The sequence below is a fragment of the Melanotaenia boesemani genome, chromosome 2 (assembly GCF_017639745.1).
Source record: "Melanotaenia boesemani isolate fMelBoe1 chromosome 2, fMelBoe1.pri, whole genome shotgun sequence".
NCBI classification, from domain to species: domain Eukaryota; kingdom Metazoa; phylum Chordata; class Actinopteri; order Atheriniformes; family Melanotaeniidae; genus Melanotaenia; species Melanotaenia boesemani.
The window spans coordinates 18,931,119-18,952,201 of record NC_055683.1 but is presented as its reverse complement, the minus strand read 5'-3'; the positions used below and the strand labels follow the sequence as shown (position 1 = coordinate 18,952,201).

General features: G+C 39.0%; 2 protein-coding genes and 1 long non-coding RNA gene across 4 annotated transcripts; 2 read left to right on the top strand and 1 right to left on the bottom strand.

The window, feature by feature from the left end:
* Nucleotides 1-229: 229 nt before the first annotated feature.
* slc25a17 (solute carrier family 25 member 17) lies at nucleotides 230-3,433 on the top strand. The gene is made up of 9 exons (XM_041968376.1): nucleotides 230-384; nucleotides 711-771; nucleotides 881-947; nucleotides 1,132-1,283; nucleotides 1,659-1,775; nucleotides 1,882-2,030; nucleotides 2,374-2,469; nucleotides 2,595-2,680; nucleotides 3,022-3,433. Exons 1-9 carry the CDS (start codon nucleotides 328-330, stop codon nucleotides 3,173-3,175), a joined length of 939 nt encoding a protein of 312 aa, XP_041824310.1. The 5' UTR covers nucleotides 230-327; the 3' UTR covers nucleotides 3,176-3,433.
* A 946-nt stretch (nucleotides 3,434-4,379) lies between these two features.
* Nucleotides 4,380-5,203, bottom strand: LOC121628958. Its single transcript, XR_006008305.1, has 2 exons — nucleotides 5,150-5,203; nucleotides 4,380-4,497 (listed from the first exon to the last, which is right to left on the bottom strand). It is a non-coding gene; the product is annotated as an uncharacterized LOC121628958 (long non-coding RNA).
* Nucleotides 5,204-5,297: 94 nt separating this feature from the next.
* Nucleotides 5,298-14,081, top strand: znf598 (zinc finger protein 598). 2 transcript variants are annotated; one of them, XM_041968364.1, is made up of 13 exons: nucleotides 5,298-5,397; nucleotides 5,518-5,637; nucleotides 6,745-6,857; nucleotides 7,676-7,805; nucleotides 8,473-8,684; nucleotides 8,791-9,008; nucleotides 9,099-9,192; nucleotides 9,849-10,042; nucleotides 10,164-10,239; nucleotides 10,332-11,203; nucleotides 12,385-12,550; nucleotides 12,662-12,809; nucleotides 12,913-14,081. In XM_041968364.1, exons 2-13 carry the CDS (start codon nucleotides 5,581-5,583, stop codon nucleotides 13,285-13,287), a joined length of 2,655 nt encoding a protein of 884 aa, XP_041824298.1. In that variant the 5' UTR covers nucleotides 5,298-5,397; nucleotides 5,518-5,580; the 3' UTR covers nucleotides 13,288-14,081. The 2 variants fall into 2 exon arrangements, with proteins under 2 accessions (XP_041824298.1, XP_041824291.1); XM_041968357.1 differs by lacking the exon at nucleotides 5,298-5,397 and having other exon boundaries at nucleotides 5,404-5,637.
* Nucleotides 14,082-21,083: the final 7,002 nt, after the last annotated feature.

Sequence of the window (21,083 nt, the reverse complement as noted above, 5' to 3'; positions counted from 1 at the left end):
ACTGTCTTTTGTTATTCATGCATTCATTTAATATCATGATTTTTTAAGTGAAATGGAAATAAAATTAATTTATTGTGATTAATATTCAAAAACTAAAAGTAGCTCATATAATGCATTGTGGTTGGATAGCTTGAACGACAAAAGGCTTTTGGATGTAGACGTATGTAGCTTGAATTGAACTACATTACCCATGATGCCTTCGTGCGGATCATACACAAGGAAGTGATGAACCAAAACCAGAACGTAACAGAGGCAGACAGAAAGACTGTACAACACTAACAGGTTTTATTAGCTGACCAACAGTTTGGACACATATATGTGGTGACAATGGCCTCAGAGGTTTTTTCGTATGAGAGTTTGGTTCATGCAATGGCAGGAGCGGTGGTAAGTTAGCATCGGTTTCTGTTAGTTAAACAGTTAATTTCTGTTTTTGAGCATTTTAGAAATTTTGCTTACTTTAATAACGGTACTGTCAACGTTTATACAGTTTATATCTCAAACACCTCGATTCTGAATTTTACACGTCCTGCTGCTGAAGGCATAATGCCGTCAAATGTAATCATTAACAGAACAGTATTAAGCTAATAATTAACCTAAACAAATTTAAGGGGTTGTACGTTATTATTTTTTAAAATATTTTCCCTTTTCTATTGCTTTTGGTGGGGTTTTACTTAAAAGTCTTGATTGACATTTTTATTTTATTTTTTTAGGGAAGTGTGACTGCCATGACTGTATTCTTCCCTCTTGATACAGCCAGATTGAGGCTTCAAGGTAATGTTTAGAGTGAACGGAGCCTCATTTTCATACAAACTGTAATTATAGAAATCCGAGTGATATATATATATATACAGTAAAATACTGCTCTTTTGTTTGTGTTCAGTGGATGAAAATAGGAAGGCCAAATCCACTCCAGCCATACTGGCCGACATTGTCAAAGAAGAAGGACTGTAAGTGGGTTCATGTTAATAGATCAGGGTTTGAAGATGGCAATAGAGAGACTGTGTTTTCAATGTGTTAATTATTCTGAACCATCATTTAAAGTATATTTTAGGGTGATATGGAAGTAGAAATGGTGTTGGCAGCAGTGAAAGGACTGAGATGTGTTCCCATGTCTTAACTGCCTTTCTGCAGACTGGCTCCCTACAGAGGCTGGTTCCCTGTCATCTGCAGTCTGTGCTGCTCCAACTTTGTCTACTTCTACTGCTTCCACTACCTCAAAGCCAGCTGGTTGAGAGGAAAGCAGTCAGCACCTGGCACTGACTTAATCATAGGCATTGCTGCAGGTGAGATGGTCATTATCCATGATTTTAAAAAACAACTTGTTTTAGAGAATCAAGATAATCTATCTAATTTTAGATTAGAGTCTCGCATTCCTTTTCAACATGACTGAACACTGCCAACCGTGAATAACACCTACACTGACACTCTTGGGCTTATGTCACACTCAGTGATTCAGGGGGAGAAGGTGCATTACATTACTGATAAATTATTCAGCAAACAGACACTTCTGCATGTGTCTTATGTCAATAGATGAATGTCATCTATCTTGTATGGGTCACCTTAAACGTGTATGAGTTTTTGACAAAGCGTAAAGATCTACAAATAACCATTTTTAGAAATATTACATCTTTATTTTCATCCCCCCCTCATGTCATCAGGTGTTATAAATGTACTAGCTACAACCCCTTTGTGGGTGGTCAACACCAGGCTGAAGCTTCAGGGCTCCAAGTTTCAGAGTTCGGACATCCAGCCCACCAACTACTCAGGCATTCTGGGTAATTGACCATCTGCATGAATCTTAACCTTTGTGATTTTTACATTTTTTATTATTATGCATTTGCACATTTACCTGCACACAGAGTCACTCTTTTATGTTTGCAGATGCATTTGTGCAGATCATCCGTGGTGAAGGCGTTGGAGCCCTGTGGAACGGGACCTTCCCGTCCCTGCTGCTGGTTCTGAACCCTGCCATCCAGTTCATGATTTACGAAGGCTTGAAGAGGCAGCTGAGGAGAGGAGTTCCCAGGGAGGTAAGTGAGAAAGAATTAGTTGAGTTAGGGCTTAGAGGCATTATGTGGATGAGAAAACACTTGATACACTGGCACTTGGTAATTCTGTGCAGATGACCTTTGGGGAGACTTAAGCTGAGATCAGAGCTCAGGCACTGCATGTGTGGGGGTTCTGTTTCATGCCACATGCATTTAGACTTTTCTCCAGTCTACTTGATTATTTGTGGAAAAACAAGGTATTAGTTATAAACAATGTGATGGTCATGGAAAGAAGGAGGAGCATGTGAGGGCATTTGAATCCACTACAGCTGATAATTTTCTGCCAGATCGCACTCTAACGAATCCTCCTCCCTTCTTCCCAAAGCTGTCATCCCTCGAGGTCTTCATGATCGGCGCTGTCGCCAAAGCTGTCGCCACCACTGTTACATACCCACTGCAGACCATACAGTCCATTCTTAGGGTGGGTTTTGTGTGTATGTTGGTGTCATGAATTGTTTACATTTTAAATAGCAGGTGGTATTTTATAGAAAAGAAACTGCTGAAAAGATGTGAAAACTTACCCGTAATTTTATGTTTATTTTACAGTTTGGTCAGTTCAACGCATCAACAGAAAAGTCAAAACTACTGTCCAGTATAAGAACTATCAAGTGTTTACTTGTTAACAGGGCGAGGTGGGTGTTGACACAAAAAAATACACAGCAAGTTATAAAATCACATTATTTGTCTAATTTATTTTAGTATATTGATTTAAATACAGTTTATAAGGCAAAAATATTGACTTGGAGCACATGTGTGAGCTTGCATGTGAATTACAAACGGTTTTCTTAAGAAATGTGGAACAGTGAGGCAATCGATATTTGGCTCAAAGCCAGAACTGGTTTTAGCATTTCCAGTTTAGAACTTAGATAAATTTTCATTACTTCCATAGTAACCACATGTCTTGTAATCATACAGTTATGAGTATTAAACACTGCATTGATGGTTTTTCTTTTACCCTGGGTTTCTGCTTCAGGAAGAATGGCATGTTGGGCCTGTTTAAAGGCCTGGAGGCCAAGCTACTGCAGACAGTGCTGACTGCTGCCCTCATGTTCCTTCTCTATGAGAAGATTGCCAGCTGTACCTTCAGAGTCATGGGGCTCAGCAACAGCCACCTGAAGAAACGCTAGATAGTGAGCTACAATCCTGGATACTTGAGCTCATAAAAGCTCTGATGAATGGTAAATTATCTGATTACAAGCCACTGGATAGAAGGTTTAACTTCCTAAAAACCTATTAACTTCTTGAAAACACTGTCCCTTTAAATGTGAAATCTTGCAAATATTCCATCCAATAAATAATTTTAAACCTAAAAGTTTCTTGTTTGTTGTGCTGACTGCAAATGTTTTTCTGGGGAAAATGGGAAGAGGTGTGGTTATGTTACAGACTGTTTGCCTTCCTACAGAGATGGAAACAGCAAGATTAGCAAAGTTCAACTAGTAGTCTTCCTCTAACTCTGGGTTCTGCTCATACATACATTGAATTGATTAGAAAAATGTCATATCTTTCAATGTGGAGTTGTTTTAAAAAAAATAAACTTTTAGCAAAAACGTGTCAACTTAATATTTTGATAAGACATATTGGCTTTCTTTGAATGGGTGTGAATAGGAACCAAAAGTGTTTTGGTGCCGCCACCTAGTGGTCATTAGTAGTATTGTACATTAGGCATTTCCGTATGTTTGACTGCGTGATTAATTTCATCCTTTATACAATCTATGACTCTGTTTCTAAAGGGTTCATATATAAGTAAAGGAAATGATGACATCAATCTTTTCATTGTAGGACTCTGGTGGAAATAATTTGCTGTTCACATGCAGAACCAAAAAGAGTTCAACTGCACACATTTTTACACAAGTACATCACATCACCCCTTTTTTGTGCACCTTACACTGGCTCACTGTCTGTTTACATGTGAAATTTAAGGTTTTGTTGATTGTTTTTAAGGTGTATGCACTCAATGGGCCTATCTTATTAGAGTGAGTTGTTGCGGCCCTACACTCCACCCAGAGCCCTGAGATCAGCTGACCAATAGTATTTTGTTTCCTTATGCTGAAGGTGTGTAACGAAAGTGACAAACTGAACTGAATTTACTCACGCTGAAAGATAGCATCTCCTAGCAAAAACATTGCATTTATTTAGTCTTCAATATACATTGTGTGCACAATTAGGCAAGTTGCATTTTTGAGAATTTGATTTATTATTATCCACTTTATGCATTATCCTGCATAAAAACCATGGTGTTGTTGAAAGTACAGACTTTTTCTTGCACTGCTGCACACTTCTGTGGTCAAATCCTAATATTTAGGCAATTTTAAGAATGCTGCATTTCTGAAAGATTTTTTTTTTCTGGACAATTTTGCCTGAGGAAAAGAAGCTGCCATATAATTGCACACCTAGGGTGTTAATCTTCTTAGGCCACACCTTCCCTCAAACACATACACTACCTTGTATGCTGAAATCAAAAAGGCAGTCAATGGTATACAACATGCAGTTTGAAAATTTGCATTGAAATGACAATATAGTCAAAATACTCTCTTGTCTAGTAATTGTGCGCAGTGTCTTGTATCTTTTGCACACTTGAGGAAACCAAATGTCTAAAATACATGTTTGGATGGTTATTTTTATATATATATGAACACATCTAAGTACACTTCAGAGTTAAGAACATGTATCTAACTAAATAAAATGGAAGTAATCAACTGGTTTCATGGTTATATCTGTGATTTATAAATTTAGGTGTTTCGGTTCACATTCTTCAAAAAAAGATTTGAACAATATTCCTGAAAATTATAAATACCATTATATTATTGTTGTCGTTGATTTGAAAAGACATATATTTTTTCAACTGTTGACACATTAAATGGGGTATTAAAATCTACCAAAATAAATGTTTTACAAGGTTATTAAACATAACTTGAAAAAAAAACTGGTGGACATTAATTTTCTGTTTTTCCACGTAATACTTGTCACTTTTCAGAAAATTTGAAAAACAAATCTGTCTTGTAAATTATGTAAACCATCGTCAAATGGCATGTCTTGAATAGAAATGTTTGGCCTAAGCCTGTTTCAAATTTTAACGTTTTTCAAGCGGAAATCTAGCCTACCTGTACCCATGTGCTTTCCAGAACTTTGTTGCACCTGATGGTTTTTCAGAGAACACCACTAACAGCGGTGAACGCCACAGCACACACGTGGAACAGTCATGACCGCCTGCGCAGATTTCACACATGTGTTGGATCTAAGCGAGGTGCAGCCGCCCGTAACTTGGTTCATCCTCATGGTATACAAATCGTAGATACTCCAAACGTTACGTGATGCGGCAACCGGCAGTACTTCACACTTTCGTAATTACGTAAGCACTTCAGTGTGGCTGTGGCTCTCTCAAATAGTATTAAGGTTGACTAGTGCCTTTTCCGATATGGATTCAACAGCCACAAAAGACTCAGAGAAGACTTGTGTCTTGTGTTGCCAGGACATCGAGATCTTCGCCTTGGGAAAATGTGATCACCCGGTTTGCTACCGTTGTTCCACGAAGATGAGGGTGCTGTGCGACCAGAAATACTGCGCCGTCTGCCGGGAAGAGCTTGACAAGGTGCGCGTTTCACTGCTACTGTATTCCGAGGTTGTAGCCTGTTGGAGTCAGCTAGGCCTTGCCGTTACTGCCGTCAAAATTTTAGGGAAGGAAAAGAAAATAACTAGTTTTCTGTGATAGCATCTTTGCTGAAGAGAAGTTATGCGAAAGAGAATAAATTAACAGCGTTTGTCTGCCATTCTGGCTACTTATTTCCTGGCTGTCATTTGCCTAGCTGAACAAGCTAATGCTAACATGAGCAAGTCAACTCTACAGTCACGCAGAGTTAGCTAACAAGTTGGCCTCTGTAGTGAGCAATAAGCATATGACAGCTAGTCTGAGCCGGCATTGCTAGCCTTCTCTAATTTTTCTGTTTATAGCTTTTGAATTACTAACATTTACATTACACGCTAATTGACATTACTCGTTTGCTGTGTATTAAAATTTTATACCATATTAAAAGTACGGTGTGCTCGGTTTTTATGTTATTTCTGAGATACAGATGACTTGAGTGTGTTGTAACAACTGTTATGAATAGCTTTGGTCAAGAATAAATATACACCCACCATGGACCTGAACGTGATGTGCATATGATTGGTGTACAACATTTGGCGCACAGTTACTAATCTGGATTATCTGAACCTAACATGGAATAAAAAGTCCATACACCAACTAAACTAATATATTTAATAATATCTTAACTCGCAAGGTCTCATAACTCCCTGTTAATTTATTATAATTGACTGCAGCTGGGAGCTTATCTATACAAACGCAATAAAGGTTTGATTGACAGAACTCTTTGGTGTCCCCATCACACAATACACTGGGGAGGACCAAAAAGCCCAGTGCAGATACAAGAAGTGTTGCAGAACTTCACATTAGAAATTACTTGTGGAGCCATTTCCAATCAACCAATCATTAAAAATCAGGTCACAATTGATGTGGCAAGATACTGGAGGGAGGTATAAACATTTTAGATATTTGTTATGGCCTTAAACTATTTAGAAGCAGGATCTAAAGATCATCAAGTGTGGTGATTTTTTTTTAAACAATGTCTTGCTGCCTTTCCTGTCAACCTTATAATACAGTGGGTTGTGAGATGTTATGTTCTGTCGCTGCTGCTCTCAGGTGGTGTTTGTGAAAAAGCTGGAGGCCTTTCAGTCTCTGCCCTATCAGCAGTTTCCATGTGAGAAGAAGCATGACATCTATTTCAGCGGCGAGAAGATCTATGCTCAGTACAGGTACAAGGCGACTGTTCATTCTGATTGTGTTGCTCTGGTAATTAACAAATATAGACTGAAACTGGTGACATTTAGTTTATTTCTCAGTAGCCAGAATGAGACTTGAAGATGAGAATAATTGTGCAGGTACATGTAATTTTTTTCTTACTTATTGTAGGAAAAGCACAGCTTCCCACCTCATCATGCATCTATCAATCATTTGATAGATTTATCTGAGAGTGAGTGAAGTTTATGCAGTTTTAGAGAAACTTGGTAATTTGTTGGTTAATGTCTTCTTATGACCATACACATGAAATTTCCATTAAACAAAGTTTAAAGACTTAAAATGTTCCTGTGATGTCAGCTTTAATTTATAAAAAGGACCTCTCAATCAGCCAAGATAAATGCAGACAGTATATCTTTAAAAACATTCAGAAGATAAAAAGCTTGCTGTTCATCAGCAAAAGACTTTAGTTTTATCATCCAGTGATAGCATCAGCTCATGGGTGGAGTTGATATAGTACTTAACTTGGGAGTGCGTGTGCATCATCGTGGTAAAATGTGCTCCAGGAGGATCCTATATTGGTTTCTTAACAACAGCAAAGACTATAGCCTGAACCTTGGCAGGTGTTTATCTGTGGACAGGTTATTGTAAACACAGTTGCATGGCAACCATGCAGAGTGCAGCTTACAAAACTGTAGTAAGCTATTAAATGCTCACATGAACTCGGATGTGATTCTGGATTAAAATAAATATTAATGGTTGCTTAATTTGTCTTGGGTTTGCTGCATTGAGCAGGTATTGTACTTAACTCTAAGCTTTTGATGTTTTCTATCAGGCATTTGCTGTTATCAGAATGTGTTCGCTGTCCAGAGCCTAAGGTTTTCTCCAGGTTTGAGGAGCTTGAGCAGCACATGAGGAAGCAGCACGAACTCTTCTGTTGCAAACTCTGCTCAAAACATCTTAAGGTATAGTCATCTCTAACCACTTGGGATTACATTTGCAATAATAGCACAACAGTTCATAAGATCAGTCACTGTTATCAGGTTGACATAATGATTGCATGATTAAATTAATGATTCACATGGGCAATATAAAAATCAAACATTTGTGATTACTGTTTCATTGGCTTTATTGTTTCCTTTTTGCACTGTTTTTTTTTTATAATTCTGCTGATTTATTAAGCCTAAAATGTGGTTAAACTTTTGCACGAGTTGAGGGCATCAAAGCATTATCATTTCCCACATTATTTGCAAATAATTCTAAACAATCCCAAAAGGTCTTGCCATCTGAAATAATATTGAATGCAGACAGAACAAATCTTTTTAATGTCATATTTGGCAAACATTGAAACTGAAAGTTTAGCATCAGAATAGCAACTAGAGAGGGGAAATCTGTTCTGGTATAGACGTATGTGATGTAAATACTAGTGGATTTAACTGGCTGATTGTAATCTGTTGTGTTGTAGATATTGGGAAATCTTTTTTTTTTTTTTTTTTTTTTTTTTTTTTTTTAAATCAACTTATCTATGCTTTTTCCTGAGTTGTGAGGACAGATGGCTCAAGAAACAGAAGTCACTTTAATATTTCAGAACAACTGACAGTTGTGTGTCTAAAACCTGACAACTCCCACCAGATCTTCTCCCATGAACGGAAGTGGTATAACCGTAAGGAACTGGCACGTCACAGAGCACATGGAGACCCGGATGACACGAGTCACAGAGGACACCCGCTCTGCAAGTTCTGCGATGACCGTTACCTCGATAACGATGAGCTCCTGAAGCACTTACGCAGGGACCACTACTTCTGCCATTTCTGTGACGCTGACGGTTCTCAGGAATATTACAGGTGTTTATTGCTATTTCACAATAAACAAAATAACCACTTTGGTTAGTTACACTCAGTTGTTGCACCAGATGCTTACACTTTTTTCTTTTAAAACTGTCATTATTAGTGATTACAAATATCTAAGCGAGCACTTCAGAGAGAGCCACTATCTGTGCGAGGAAGGCCGCTGCGCCACTGAACAGTTCACCCACGCATTCCGTTCAGAGATTGACTACAAAGCCCACAAGGCTGCAGCGCACAGCAAAAACAGAGCGGAGGCTCGGCAGAACCGTCACATCGACCTGCAGTTTAACTATGCCCCGAGACAACAGAGGAGGAATGAAGGTCAGACGGTTGTTGTGCTGTAAAGCCAAGAGGTCAACTTTTACTGAAGTTTTGAGGCAGTAAACGTGAAGAAAGCTTGTACATCCTCAGGTCTGGTGTCAGGAGAGGACTATGAGGAGCTCCGTGGCAATCGAGGAGGAAGAGGAAGGCCTCAGGGGGGACAGAAGAGCTGGAGGTACTCCCGGTGAGTCTTTGCAATAGATTTAATCATGAATGCTGCAGGATTCGCAGTGGCAGCTCTGGTGTTGTAGGACAGATTCCTGTAAGTCTGCACACAAGGAAAAAAAAAAACAACCTTGTAGGATAGTGTTTAATGAATCAGTCAGAGTTCTCCCTTAGCCTTTCTCTGTTACTGTAGGGTTGTGCATGTGTTTTCAGTTTGATCATCGAAATGTCCAAATAATTTGTCATGGTGTTTTTCAAAGATTGTGGTTAAGTTGGCAAGCTAGTTTTCCCCCAAAAAATGTTGGGCACAGAGAGGGTTACGTGAAATGCAGAGCATTAATTATATATCTCTGTTGTGACGTTGGAGAATGTCCCAGTTGTTTTGTTTTTTAATGATCTGATACATCCTTTATGCAAATGTGACATAAAGCCAGATCAGTATTGTTCCCTCCCTACTTTGTGGTCATAATAGTTTCATGTTAGCTCTGCACTCTGTCACTTACGCAATACACACACACACTGCTTTGCCTCTTTCATCTCTTGTTTTTGTAGAAATTTGTTAATCAAAATTAGTATCTGCCACAGTGAAAATCTTATTGTCCTCGATGGTGGCTTACTGTTGCCATGTTGATGGCATCTTCCAGCTTTTGACTGCTTGTCTGCTTTTCCAAACAGAGAAAGAGAGGAAGAGGACAGGCAGGTGGAAGCTGCTTTAAGGGCTTCCATGGCCGTGCGTGGACAGGCGGAAAGGGCTGCGATGCAGGAGAGGAGCGCTCCCAAACACAGCAGGGAGGAGAGGATGGAAAGAACAGAGCCAGAAGAGCCCAGACACCAAATGGGACAACTCAAAACAGTTAGCAAACCTCCAGGTATAACAATAAAGAAATGTGTTAATTAGTTGAAATGCAAAGCATTTATGTAATTTGGCTGATTGGCTTGTCATAGAGAGACCAGCAGCAGTGGTTCTAATTTCTTTGTAATCTTTAACAGTGAGAACAATGAAGAGCAAAAATCCAGGGGATGAAGATGACTTTCCAGCTTTAGGAGCCACAGCTGTGACACCCATGTAAACCTCAGCACTCCGAACAAACTTTGCTTCTTAAAGATGGCTTTTGGTCTTTGTGGAAATGTTTAAGTTGTTTTATTTTGTCCCTCCAGTGTAAAGCCAGCTCCTGTGGCGTCCACAGCGTCTCTGAAGGAAGACGACTTCCCCAGTCTCTCAACCGCTGCAGTTACAGCCCCAATGACCCCGGCTTATTCCACCCAGCCGAAGAAGACCTCGTCTTTTCAAGAAGAGGATTTCCCTGCGCTCGTCTCCCGAGTCCGACCCCTCAAACCTGCAGCAGGCACCAGCTCTGCATGGTCCAGTCACACTGCTGTAGCTAAGCCCACCACTCACCCCCCTCCTTCCTCCAGACCTCCTCCTCCTCATTCAACAGCATCCGCTGGCCCTCAGCCCCTCTCTTCTTCAAACCCATCATCCTCCCGCAGGAAGAAGAAAGTTGGGGAGAATGGGAAAGCATCATCCCGTCTCTCTCCATCTCTTTCTGATGATGAGAGCGGAGGAATGACGCAGCAGGAGTTCCGCTCGGTGCCCACCATGTTGGATATCTCCTCCCTGCTCACTGTTAAAGGGGGCAACAGCAAACCCTCGACCATACCCTCCACCTCTACAAATCCAACCCCCAGCACGGATCTGCCCGGCTCTAAAGCCAATAAGAAGAAAAAACAGAAGAACACAGCTACAATTCCTGCGTCTGTGTCCGCGGCATCAGGGATGACGACGACTGTAAATACAATCTCAGTGGAAACAACGGCACAAAAGGAAAACGTCCCTGAGAAATCTAGGAACAAACCACTTTCCAACGCTGTGACGGCAACAGTGGCGAGCGGATTAGCAAATGGCTTCACTGACGTATCACCAGCTGTTGACAAAGACTCGCCAGTGGTAACCCCACCCCCCAGCATAGACCCCGCCCCTGAACAAGAGGAAGAATTCCCTGCTCTCATGACCAAGAAACCACCACCAGGTACAACCTCAGCTTAACATCCACCTATTCTGTCATGTTCATTTTAAATGCTTATGTGGGGATGTTTACAGATGTTGACTCAGATCTCAGTCATGGTAAAGGTCACGATCATTTTTAATTTATGAGTTAACTTAATGAACAAAACAGTAATGATGTATTTTCTAATCTAACAGCAGCACTTTGAAATTAAAATGGTTAACAACTTGGTTTTGATCCAAACACATGAAATCTGTGCTCCTTTTTGAAGTGACTAATGGTGGACAGGTGCAGCAAAGTAGCCAGTATTAAACTTTTTTTTTCCAGCCAGTCTTAAGTAATCTGAATGTTTTGGAATATTTTCTTACATTGCTCCACTTCACCCGTTACTTCTGCTGGATTTGCCTGTTTTTAATTTAATTTTTTTTTTAACATTAATAACCATTAAGGGCACACAGTGACACACACAGCAGACCCAGTTCAGACTACCACACACCAAACTATGACAGTCTACCTTTCTGTGTTGAAATTTAAAAAAAAGATAATATCAAGAATGTTTGTCTATTTGGACAAAACTTTACTGATTTTACATGAAAACGTTTGGTATGGCAGTTCTAGTATAGTTTGGTTAGAAATGTAAAATCAGAATTTCCAATTGGGGAAAAAAGGAAGAATAATAAGTCAGATTTTTTTTTTTTTTTGCATGGCATAAGGAAAAAACACTAGTAGAGCATCATCAGTTGATTTATTTTAAAATGGGCTTCATAACTACTGATGATTGTGTTGTTAATAAGAGCAGAAAGGTTTTCAACTTCCCACTTCCAAGGTACAGTGAATGCAGCATGATTTGAAATTGGATGAAGAGATACTTGAAATCTGAACAACCCTCTAAATGAGATAAAAACAAAAATTGTTTGGTGGGCTCAATAAGCCAGGGTGGTGTTTATTCTGGGTTTTTGAGTTCCTTGTCACTTCAAACATCCAAATATATCCTCAAGCATTTTTTTTATTCCTTCTTTGCAAATAATATGCCCCATTTGAGATTTTAGACCCAAAGAATTGACAGCGTAGTTGCACATGAATAACTCAGCTTGAGGCTTTTTCAGTTATTTAGTAGCATAACTGCGATTCAGACATAAATACATTGTAGGGCGTAAATTGATTGTCTCAGAAGAGACTAAATAAATGTACACATTTGTTCTCAGGCTTCAAGACCTCTTTCCCGATGAAGGCCTCGAGCCCTGCCCCATCCACTGCAGTGCCCACACCTCCCCCTGGCCTGGGGGTCTCAGCCCCTAAGCCTCCACCAGGCTTCACTGGAATCCCCCTCAATAGCAACGTGGTGGAGCCAGCACCCTCTGCAGTCACCCTGTGAGCAGTTTTCACTTTTCACATTATCTCCTCTTAAATGTCTGTGATTGACAAAAACAAGATGTTTTGTTTTTTTGGCAGGGTCAATAGCTTTTTGTTTGTTGATTACAGGCCACCCAAGGTGCCAAACAGTGGTTACTTGGTGCCAGACGACTTCCAGCAGAGAAACCTGGAGCTCATCCAGTCCATTAGAAAGTTCCTCCACTATGATGAGTCAAAGTTCAACCAGTTCAAAAACTACTCTGCCCAGTTTAGACAGGTACTCACAAAGTTAATTTATTTATTCGTCTTTAGGTCAGTCAATTTCAAAGTAGTTGAACATGTGTTGATAATGCTCACTTTGTTCTTTTCTCTGTTTCTAGAGTGTGATATCAGCAGCCCAGTATCACTGCAGCTGTAAGGACCTGCTCGGAGATGACTTTAATCGCATCTTCAGCGAGCTGCTGGTGCTCTTACCGGATACCGGCAAGCAGCAGGAGCTCCTGACTGCCCACGGGGACTGCAAAGCTCTGGAGAAGCAGTCAGGTGCTGGAGGAGGAAAGAAGAATAAAAACAAGAAGAATGCTTGGCAGATGCCTGCTACGATGGCTATCACGGCAGCTGAACTGGACTGCCAGGTGTGCCCCACTTGCAGACAGGTACTGGCCCCCAAAGACTTCAACTCCCACAAGACCCTGCACATGAGGGGAAATGAGGAATTCCCTTCTTTGCAGTCAATTAGCCGTATCATTAGTTAGCCCCCTTAATCTTCCTCTTTTCTGTTTGCCATTGTGGGGTAGAATGGCATTGCCCCTGAAGATCTGTTTAAAGCCCTGCAGCAGCCAGCGTGGGGAAACAGCAGCCCGTCTCCTGTTTGACTGCATCCCAGAGGAGCCTGAGGCCTGTCTCTCCTAATGAAGGACAACAGGTTATGGTGTGTTGACTCTCTGATGAGGATTATATTGATTGGTTTGAGAATGATTTCACGGTTGAAAAAAGAAATGCTCCATCTTGACTCTTGTTTCAACTCGCATCTTTTGAGGATGCCTCCAGCTGGCACTCACACAGATGGCATCTAATCAAAACCCCCAGTTCAATGGGCGTGAAGATGGCATTACTCTGACAGAAAGTAAAAATTAAACCTTTTTTTTTTTTTTACCTTTTTCTTTTATTTCAACAGAAGATTACCCGTTGTCTTGTTAACATTGGAGTTGATAAGGTATGCATAACTCCAGCGGTGCTGCTGTGTTGAATAACAAAATAAACATGTTCAGTTCATTTATTTAAGTTTAGCTGTTTAATTGCTTTTGTTGTTTCATGCAGAGAAATGCCTGTTAATTAATACCATGCTGGGGGGTTGACAAAAAGTAAGCTGCTTCAGAAATCAGAACAAATGTTGGTTCATGATATATCCGTTCTCTCGTACATTTCCATTTGTTCTGTTCAAATTACTCACCAGTAAATTGGGTATATTTGTTGAACTGGGACATCAGGGCTGTTGTGTTGCACATGATTTCAAATGGAAGCTCAAAATAAACATTGAAAGAACTTGCCTGTTCTCAAGTTTAATGTTTAGTTTTCATATTTTCAAAGATGAATTTTTAATTAGGGTAACTGGTTATATCTAGCACAAAATGTGTTCATCTTCTCCATTTACGAACCTTCAGCTTGCGAAACCACTAGTTTAATTGCTGAGCAAAATGTCTTCCAGAGTCTTTTTCTGCACTGTTAGGTTGGTGTTGTGCTTATTTTCCCACTTACGAACATTACAGAAATGGATATTTAGGGAATAAATGTTTGAAAATATAAATTTTTCTATTGGTTTTGCCCAAATGTACTTTTATTAATCAGAAATATGTCAAAAAGGAAACTAGAAAAGCCAACATCCTCCAATAAAAAATACTTCATCCCAAGATTGTATTATCTTTTAAAGTTGGAAACCTTGTTAGCAAACATTTCAAGTTTCTGGCGAGTGTATTGTTTGATTTATTCCAGACATGTCAACATCATTGTGCCAAACATAATACATACCAACACAATAAGAAAACAATCTTAACACTGATTTGAAACTATGTGTACATATATATGCATAAAATTAATCTATAACAGATCTGGGAATTTAAGTTGGTACCAGTTTCTAAATAGTGTGGTCCTGGAAACCAGCCTTATGAACCATCCTGATAGCTCTTTTCTGGAGTGTGCACAGTGGTTGGAGTGTGGATTTGTGTTGCCCTAAACTTCCACACAATAGGTCAAATATAGTAAAATAAGAGCAATACAGAATATGTAATGCTTTAATATTTAAGCAATATTTGGCTTTACAGAGGACTGAAATACTTTTCGCTGCTGTCGGGCAAAAACCTCCTATGTCCAAAATTCGTGATTTTTGTTGTCCTTCTTAAATCCTTACTATTGATCAACCTTTATGTCTGTCTGTTGTTTTACAAATATTTAACTAAAGATATATGATTAAAACACAATACAAAGTTTGATGACATTATGTCCAGTTTTTGAAAAATGACAGTTTTAGAGCTAGGAGGTTTGCGCCCAACAGCAGTGTTTTGTATAATTTAGCTTGAACATATTGAATGTGCTGTTTTCAGCAGATCTTGTAGTCGATCATCACACCCAGAAACTTCATTTCTTTAGCTCTCTCCACCTTTACACCCTCTATCATCACTTTTACTTCATTGTTTCCCTTATGATTCCCAAACAACATAACCTTTTTGTCCAAATTTTAATGAGAGTTTATTTATATCAAACCACTTTTTTAAAATTTTTTCAGTTCTGAGGCGATTTCCTTCATGAGCAGTTGCAAGTTCTCCCCTGCACATATAAATTTTAATACTGGGACATCATACAAGTTGACCATGTTCAAGCTGGAAATGGAAACCAGTTGTATTTGCACACTATTGAGCTAACCCAGTGTTCCATAATTGTGGTCCTCATGGACCACTGCCCTGCATGTTTTAGAGCAGCTCTGGAGTGTCCGGCTCCAGTCCTTGAGGGCTGTAATCCTGCAGATTTTAGATGTCTTCCTGACCCAACACACCTGATTCAAATTAAATGGCTCTCCTCGACAGCTTGTTGTGAAGTTCGGCCCAAGCATGTTGACCCATCAATCCGACTCTGGTGTTCTGCAGCAGAAAACATCCAAAACCTGCAAGACAGCGGCTTTCAAGGACCACCTTTGGACAACCCCGTTTTAGAGGGCTCCATACTTTAACGCACCTGACTCAAATGAGTAGTTCATTAGTAGGCTTGCAAACAACTTGATGAGCACTCTAATTAATCTGAATAAGTTTGTACTACTAATAGCAAACCAAACAGGCTAGCTATTAGTAGTACAAACTGACAACACATTTTGTTCAAACTTGTGCATAAAAGTAGTATCATGTTTACTGATAACCCTTGGAAAGCACTCTGTGTGGGATTAATTTTACGAAACACAAGCTGGCAGAAGAGATTATCAGTATAATTGCCTTTAAAACCACTTCTATGCATGGGACAGGCATGTTGCTACTGCAAAGTTGGAAGTTCAGATAAAATGCACTATCACTGTGCTAACAACAGGCAAGCATTTCAAGTTGATAGTAACACATTACTCTTCATTGTACGTAATAAAACAACGCAGTAATGTGTCCACCAATAGAGGCTGGGCAGTGTTATGTGTATTACTGATTTAATGAGACTTAAACTGACAGAAGTAGTACTTCATCTTTCTCCATTTTTTTATGCTAGGGGGCAGCCATGTTGGATTTTAAGGTCAAGACCAATGGTGTTTCTCCAACTTTCTCCTTGGGAAATTTAACTTCTGGTGGAGCTCTAACTGGGAACTCAAAAAGCAACTTTAAACTTCTGAGTTCAAGTGTAACGCATAATCATTAGGTACTTATTTTGATATGGCTCTGATAGATGCTAGTGCTCCTGCTAGCATATGCTAAGGTCTGCTGACCATAGTAGCAGATTTTGATGATTGCAATTCTTTTCATTTCATTTTTTGACTGTTATTAAAGAAGCAATGGATACAACCACCTTATTAACAAAGAAATTTACAGAAACAAAAAATCAAAAAGACATTTCTTTTTCCTTTTTTTTTTTTTTTTTTTATTGGAGTGACGGTCAGACTGCAGTCCAGAGACATTCAGATAATAGACAGTGACACACATCTCTGTACACAGCAAGTTTACACTGAAGAGGCCAAATAGCTTCCAAACAGGAAGAAACAACTGATTAATAAAAACATGTTAAAGGGATAGCACGCCACAAAATCAATGTTTGCTTGTTCATCAGTTAATGGGGGGAATTCCTTTTTTTCCCCATCAATATTACCAGAGTGTAGGGGTGGGGTAAGGGGTTGGGTGTACTGTAACATCCATGCAATGTACTGTACTGGAAACCACACCATTGATGGCGCCAGTATAATTACATATAACAGCCTTTTTATTATCTCAGTCTCACAAAACAACAGAACGATAGCATAAAAAACTTTGACTCTGGCCCTTTACAAACGGTCCACAAAGTATTTCCAACAAAGTGAGTGCATTCTAGGTAATTAATAATTATCATTGATAATATTTTCATATTTTCAGTAGTACAGAACAAACTAGACCCTGGACAGCATCAACATATAATTTCCATTTACTTCATGAACATACTGAGTTTTACAGTCAACCAATACCATGATAGTGCACGTGGGCAAGAGCACGAAACACAGAATGCTTTTATTATTATTTTCATCTACCACACTGACTGAAGAAAAGACTGAAGCACTGAGAACAATAATACAACCTGAAATGATAGCACCCAAAACTACCTAATTAAATCTCTATAGTACCTACTAATTACCAGCAATATCCCAGCAACAAAATCAAATGGTGTCTTCCAAAGAAATCATGGTAAGGACTTCAAACACTGGTGCTTTCTCATACTTACTATCACATTATTCCTGACCATTTTCAAAAGCATGCTATAAACTGATTTATTTTAAAAGTAAAATAAACAAAGCTTGTCTAATACTTCCTTCTCGTTAATTACCATTGACAGTTATGTAAAATGAATTTAACTCCAGCATAGGAAGGGCCAGAAGAAATCTAGCCATAAGCATGACATGCTTTGTGAAATAGTAGCCAGTGGGCTTAAACGCTTGCAAAACACATGATAGGTGCTTCTCAAAGCTAAATATGCTTCCTTGGTTGGATGGGGCCTTCCAGTTAATACTTTTTTAGGCTAGAGGGTCCATGTCTTCTTTGCATTTGTAAAACACATAAAAGAACAGTCCCAATGAGTGGGAATAGGTCACAACAATACTCCCACTGTTAATTACACTTGGTACACACAGATATAATCTGGCTAAAAGACATTTTAATGTCAATTTAAACTTTAATGGAACACATTATGATGCTTATAATTCACAGTAACAAGAAATGCATTTAAAAAAAGGACAAAAAATTCTAATGCATATTGCACCAACCCCGATCTATTTTCAATATGTGCAAATGGCCCTTTGACAAGCAGAGGATAGCATCTTTGAATTTTTTATGGAATAAAGGAGTATGTCCATGAGGGATCCTTGAGATCAGAACAGTCTTATTGCAAGACTGTATGTTATGGTATCATAAAAAGAAATTGTAGCCAATCAGGATTCTGTCTTGACTTGGAGAAGCACCTAACATGTAACTTTAACTTTAATTTCTTTAATTTCAACTTTAACTCCAGTAAAAACAGGCTTAGTGGAACCCCCCCCCCCCCAAAACCCCTTATACCTTAATGTATCAGTCCCACCGCTTCCCAGTGGAAAGCCAGCATCCAACAGTGTCGCACCGTTCTTCAAAACAAATAATATCCCTGAATGATCCCCCAGTTTTAAACCAACGACTCACCAACAAACTGATGAATATGCACGATGGAGAAAAAAAGAAGGCTCCCAGGTAAACAAGTCTGAAATATCTTGACTTCTCTCTAATGCTGGAATAAAGAACAAACTATATGAAGGGCTTCGTTTTACAATAATTTTCAGACTAACAGCTTTTATACATCTACACTTCTCTGATTAACCTGTGTATCATCGCTTCATTACTAATTTTACTCTTTAGGTCTGAAACACACAACAGTGATCATTAATTAACATTTTCCATTACTGTGCTGTAGCTCCAGCTGCTCAAAACTGTGATTGGATTAGTTTTTAACTGCAAGTTTAAGCTCCTTGGCATAGAAATACGAAAATCTTAGAACAGTTTTACTTATTTGCACAATTGTATGTATTTGAGTGATCGCTCGGATCACAGGAATGAGATAACACTCAGAAAAGAGCAAAGATGTTTGGGTGTATGGAAAACTTTTTTTGATTAAAGCATTACCAGCTGTACTGACTGATGATAAATCTTTGCAAAACATTTTAAACATTTCATAGTAGTCTATATATAACAAATTCTATACAACATATTCATGCATTAACATCATGATTGCTTCTAAAAACCCTCAGCTGCACTGCTGCAGCAGCAGTGTATCTAGTCCTCAGACATGAATGTTCCACTGGATCCATTTGAAGAACAGGCAAAGCATCCTACAAGTCAGTCCTATCACTTTGACATACACTTTTATATTTGGCTCTGTTAATCAAAAACAAACAAAACTCTTAACTTCATACTTTACATTTCAGATACCTTGACAGTGACATTGATAATACATTTAGCTTAAAGATTATTTTTTCATTTCTAGGGAAATTATTAAATGCTGTGACAGACTTGTAATCACCTCCTCTGCACTAAAACTGACAAACATGTTCAAGAAAATAAAAAAAAATCAACTAACTACACATTCACAGCACTGCACACAAGCGCACACACGTATAAGTCCCTCATACAAGTTAATCCACATGTACACTTACCGCATGTGGACACACTCACACAATCACACGCACTGAAATGACAGATTCACTAATGGCGGGTGTATTTGAACCACAACACATGAAATACCGCTACACACTGACGTGGTTGGCATGGTTGCTATCTACAATTAGGGCCTTTGGTGGCCCACATCCATCCAACCACTAATCCCCACTACCATGGCAACTAATTAGGACCCACCCCCAACCCAAATCCAAAGGCAGGACTGCAGGATCAATAAATTAGACAGCTTGTGATTTTCAACATTAAGTTTTTCTTTTGCCTGAGACTTAACAGAATCCTCCAGCAACCCTGACCTTAAGAAAAGCAAAATTTTTCTCACTCTTGAAAACCCAATCTACATTAACAATAAAGTTGTAATGTGGTAACAAGACAGCAGTAAGAACACAGGGCAGTTTGGCAGCTTTTTAAAAACGTAACCACAAACGGACCAAATTTAACCAAAGTATCCCCACTTTGAACATACAATGCTCCCCATAGGACACTGTCTCATATAACACACTGCATATACATTCTCTTGTAATGTGGATGGATCATGAGACAGTGGATTGATGGGCAAACGCATGGAAAATGCATTTCAACCTTCTTACAGCCGACAGTGAAATTTCATGTCAAATCTCTTTATAATGTCATCCTTACCAGCATAGGAGCCCATTAGGCCCACGTTTCCATGTCTGGTACTGAAATGCAACAAACTGAATATGGACGAACACTGTGTGATCAAACTGACCTGTAAGCTCCATGGTGATGGTGTAAACCAGAAATATTTTGCATCATGATATTGTTTTCCTTTAGATGATAAAGCAATGGGTAGACTAAAGACCTTGAAAAGCTAACTGATCCACACTAATTAAGCTGTGATCAAATTTCCAGCTTCTGCGAGCAACAGCTTCGACCCACAGCTGTTCGATTAATGACTTAACCTCGGAAATTTGCCTGAGATTTATTTGTACAATTCAAAGACTCGTGTAAATTGAGACAGTGCCTAAAGTTTACCTAATTTGACGCAAAGTTGCCTACATACAGTACAGTATATACCTACCTACATAAAAGTGTGAAATATTGCACTAGTTCACAAAACATTGTCCTTGTTTTTTTTTTTTTTTTCCTTTCTTTTTAGCACGTGAAAATCTACTAAATTAAGTCACTGTCTGAAACACACAGTACAGTATGGCACTTAGTTGATACCTATGTTTGGAAACATGCAGATTCAATGCAGATGAACACCTGTAATTGCAGCAGGGAACATGGGAGGAACTGTAGAACATGGGGAGATGGGAGAAATTGTATTTTGGAAAAGAAATAAATAAAATTAAAATAACATTCTCGCAGTGCTTTTTGAAACCTAGAATAATGCAACGATTTAGATGAAGGTTCTATATGCAAGTGCCACCTGCACTGCTTTTAAGTTTTTTGCTCTGGTGGAATCACTTATTGAGCACTTCATCTCTCTAGTTCTATTTTTATTCCCCCAAAAAGTAAATACTTCAAAGTAGCCTCCTCTTTTATTTTTCCTTCTCTAGTTTTCTACTGTTTTATCTGCTCTGAAGCAAGGATAACAGAATTTAAAAAGCACAGATCTAGAAAAGTTCAGATAAAGCTGGAATGTTCAGAAAGGAAGGGAACAAAAGGAGGAAACAAATAAG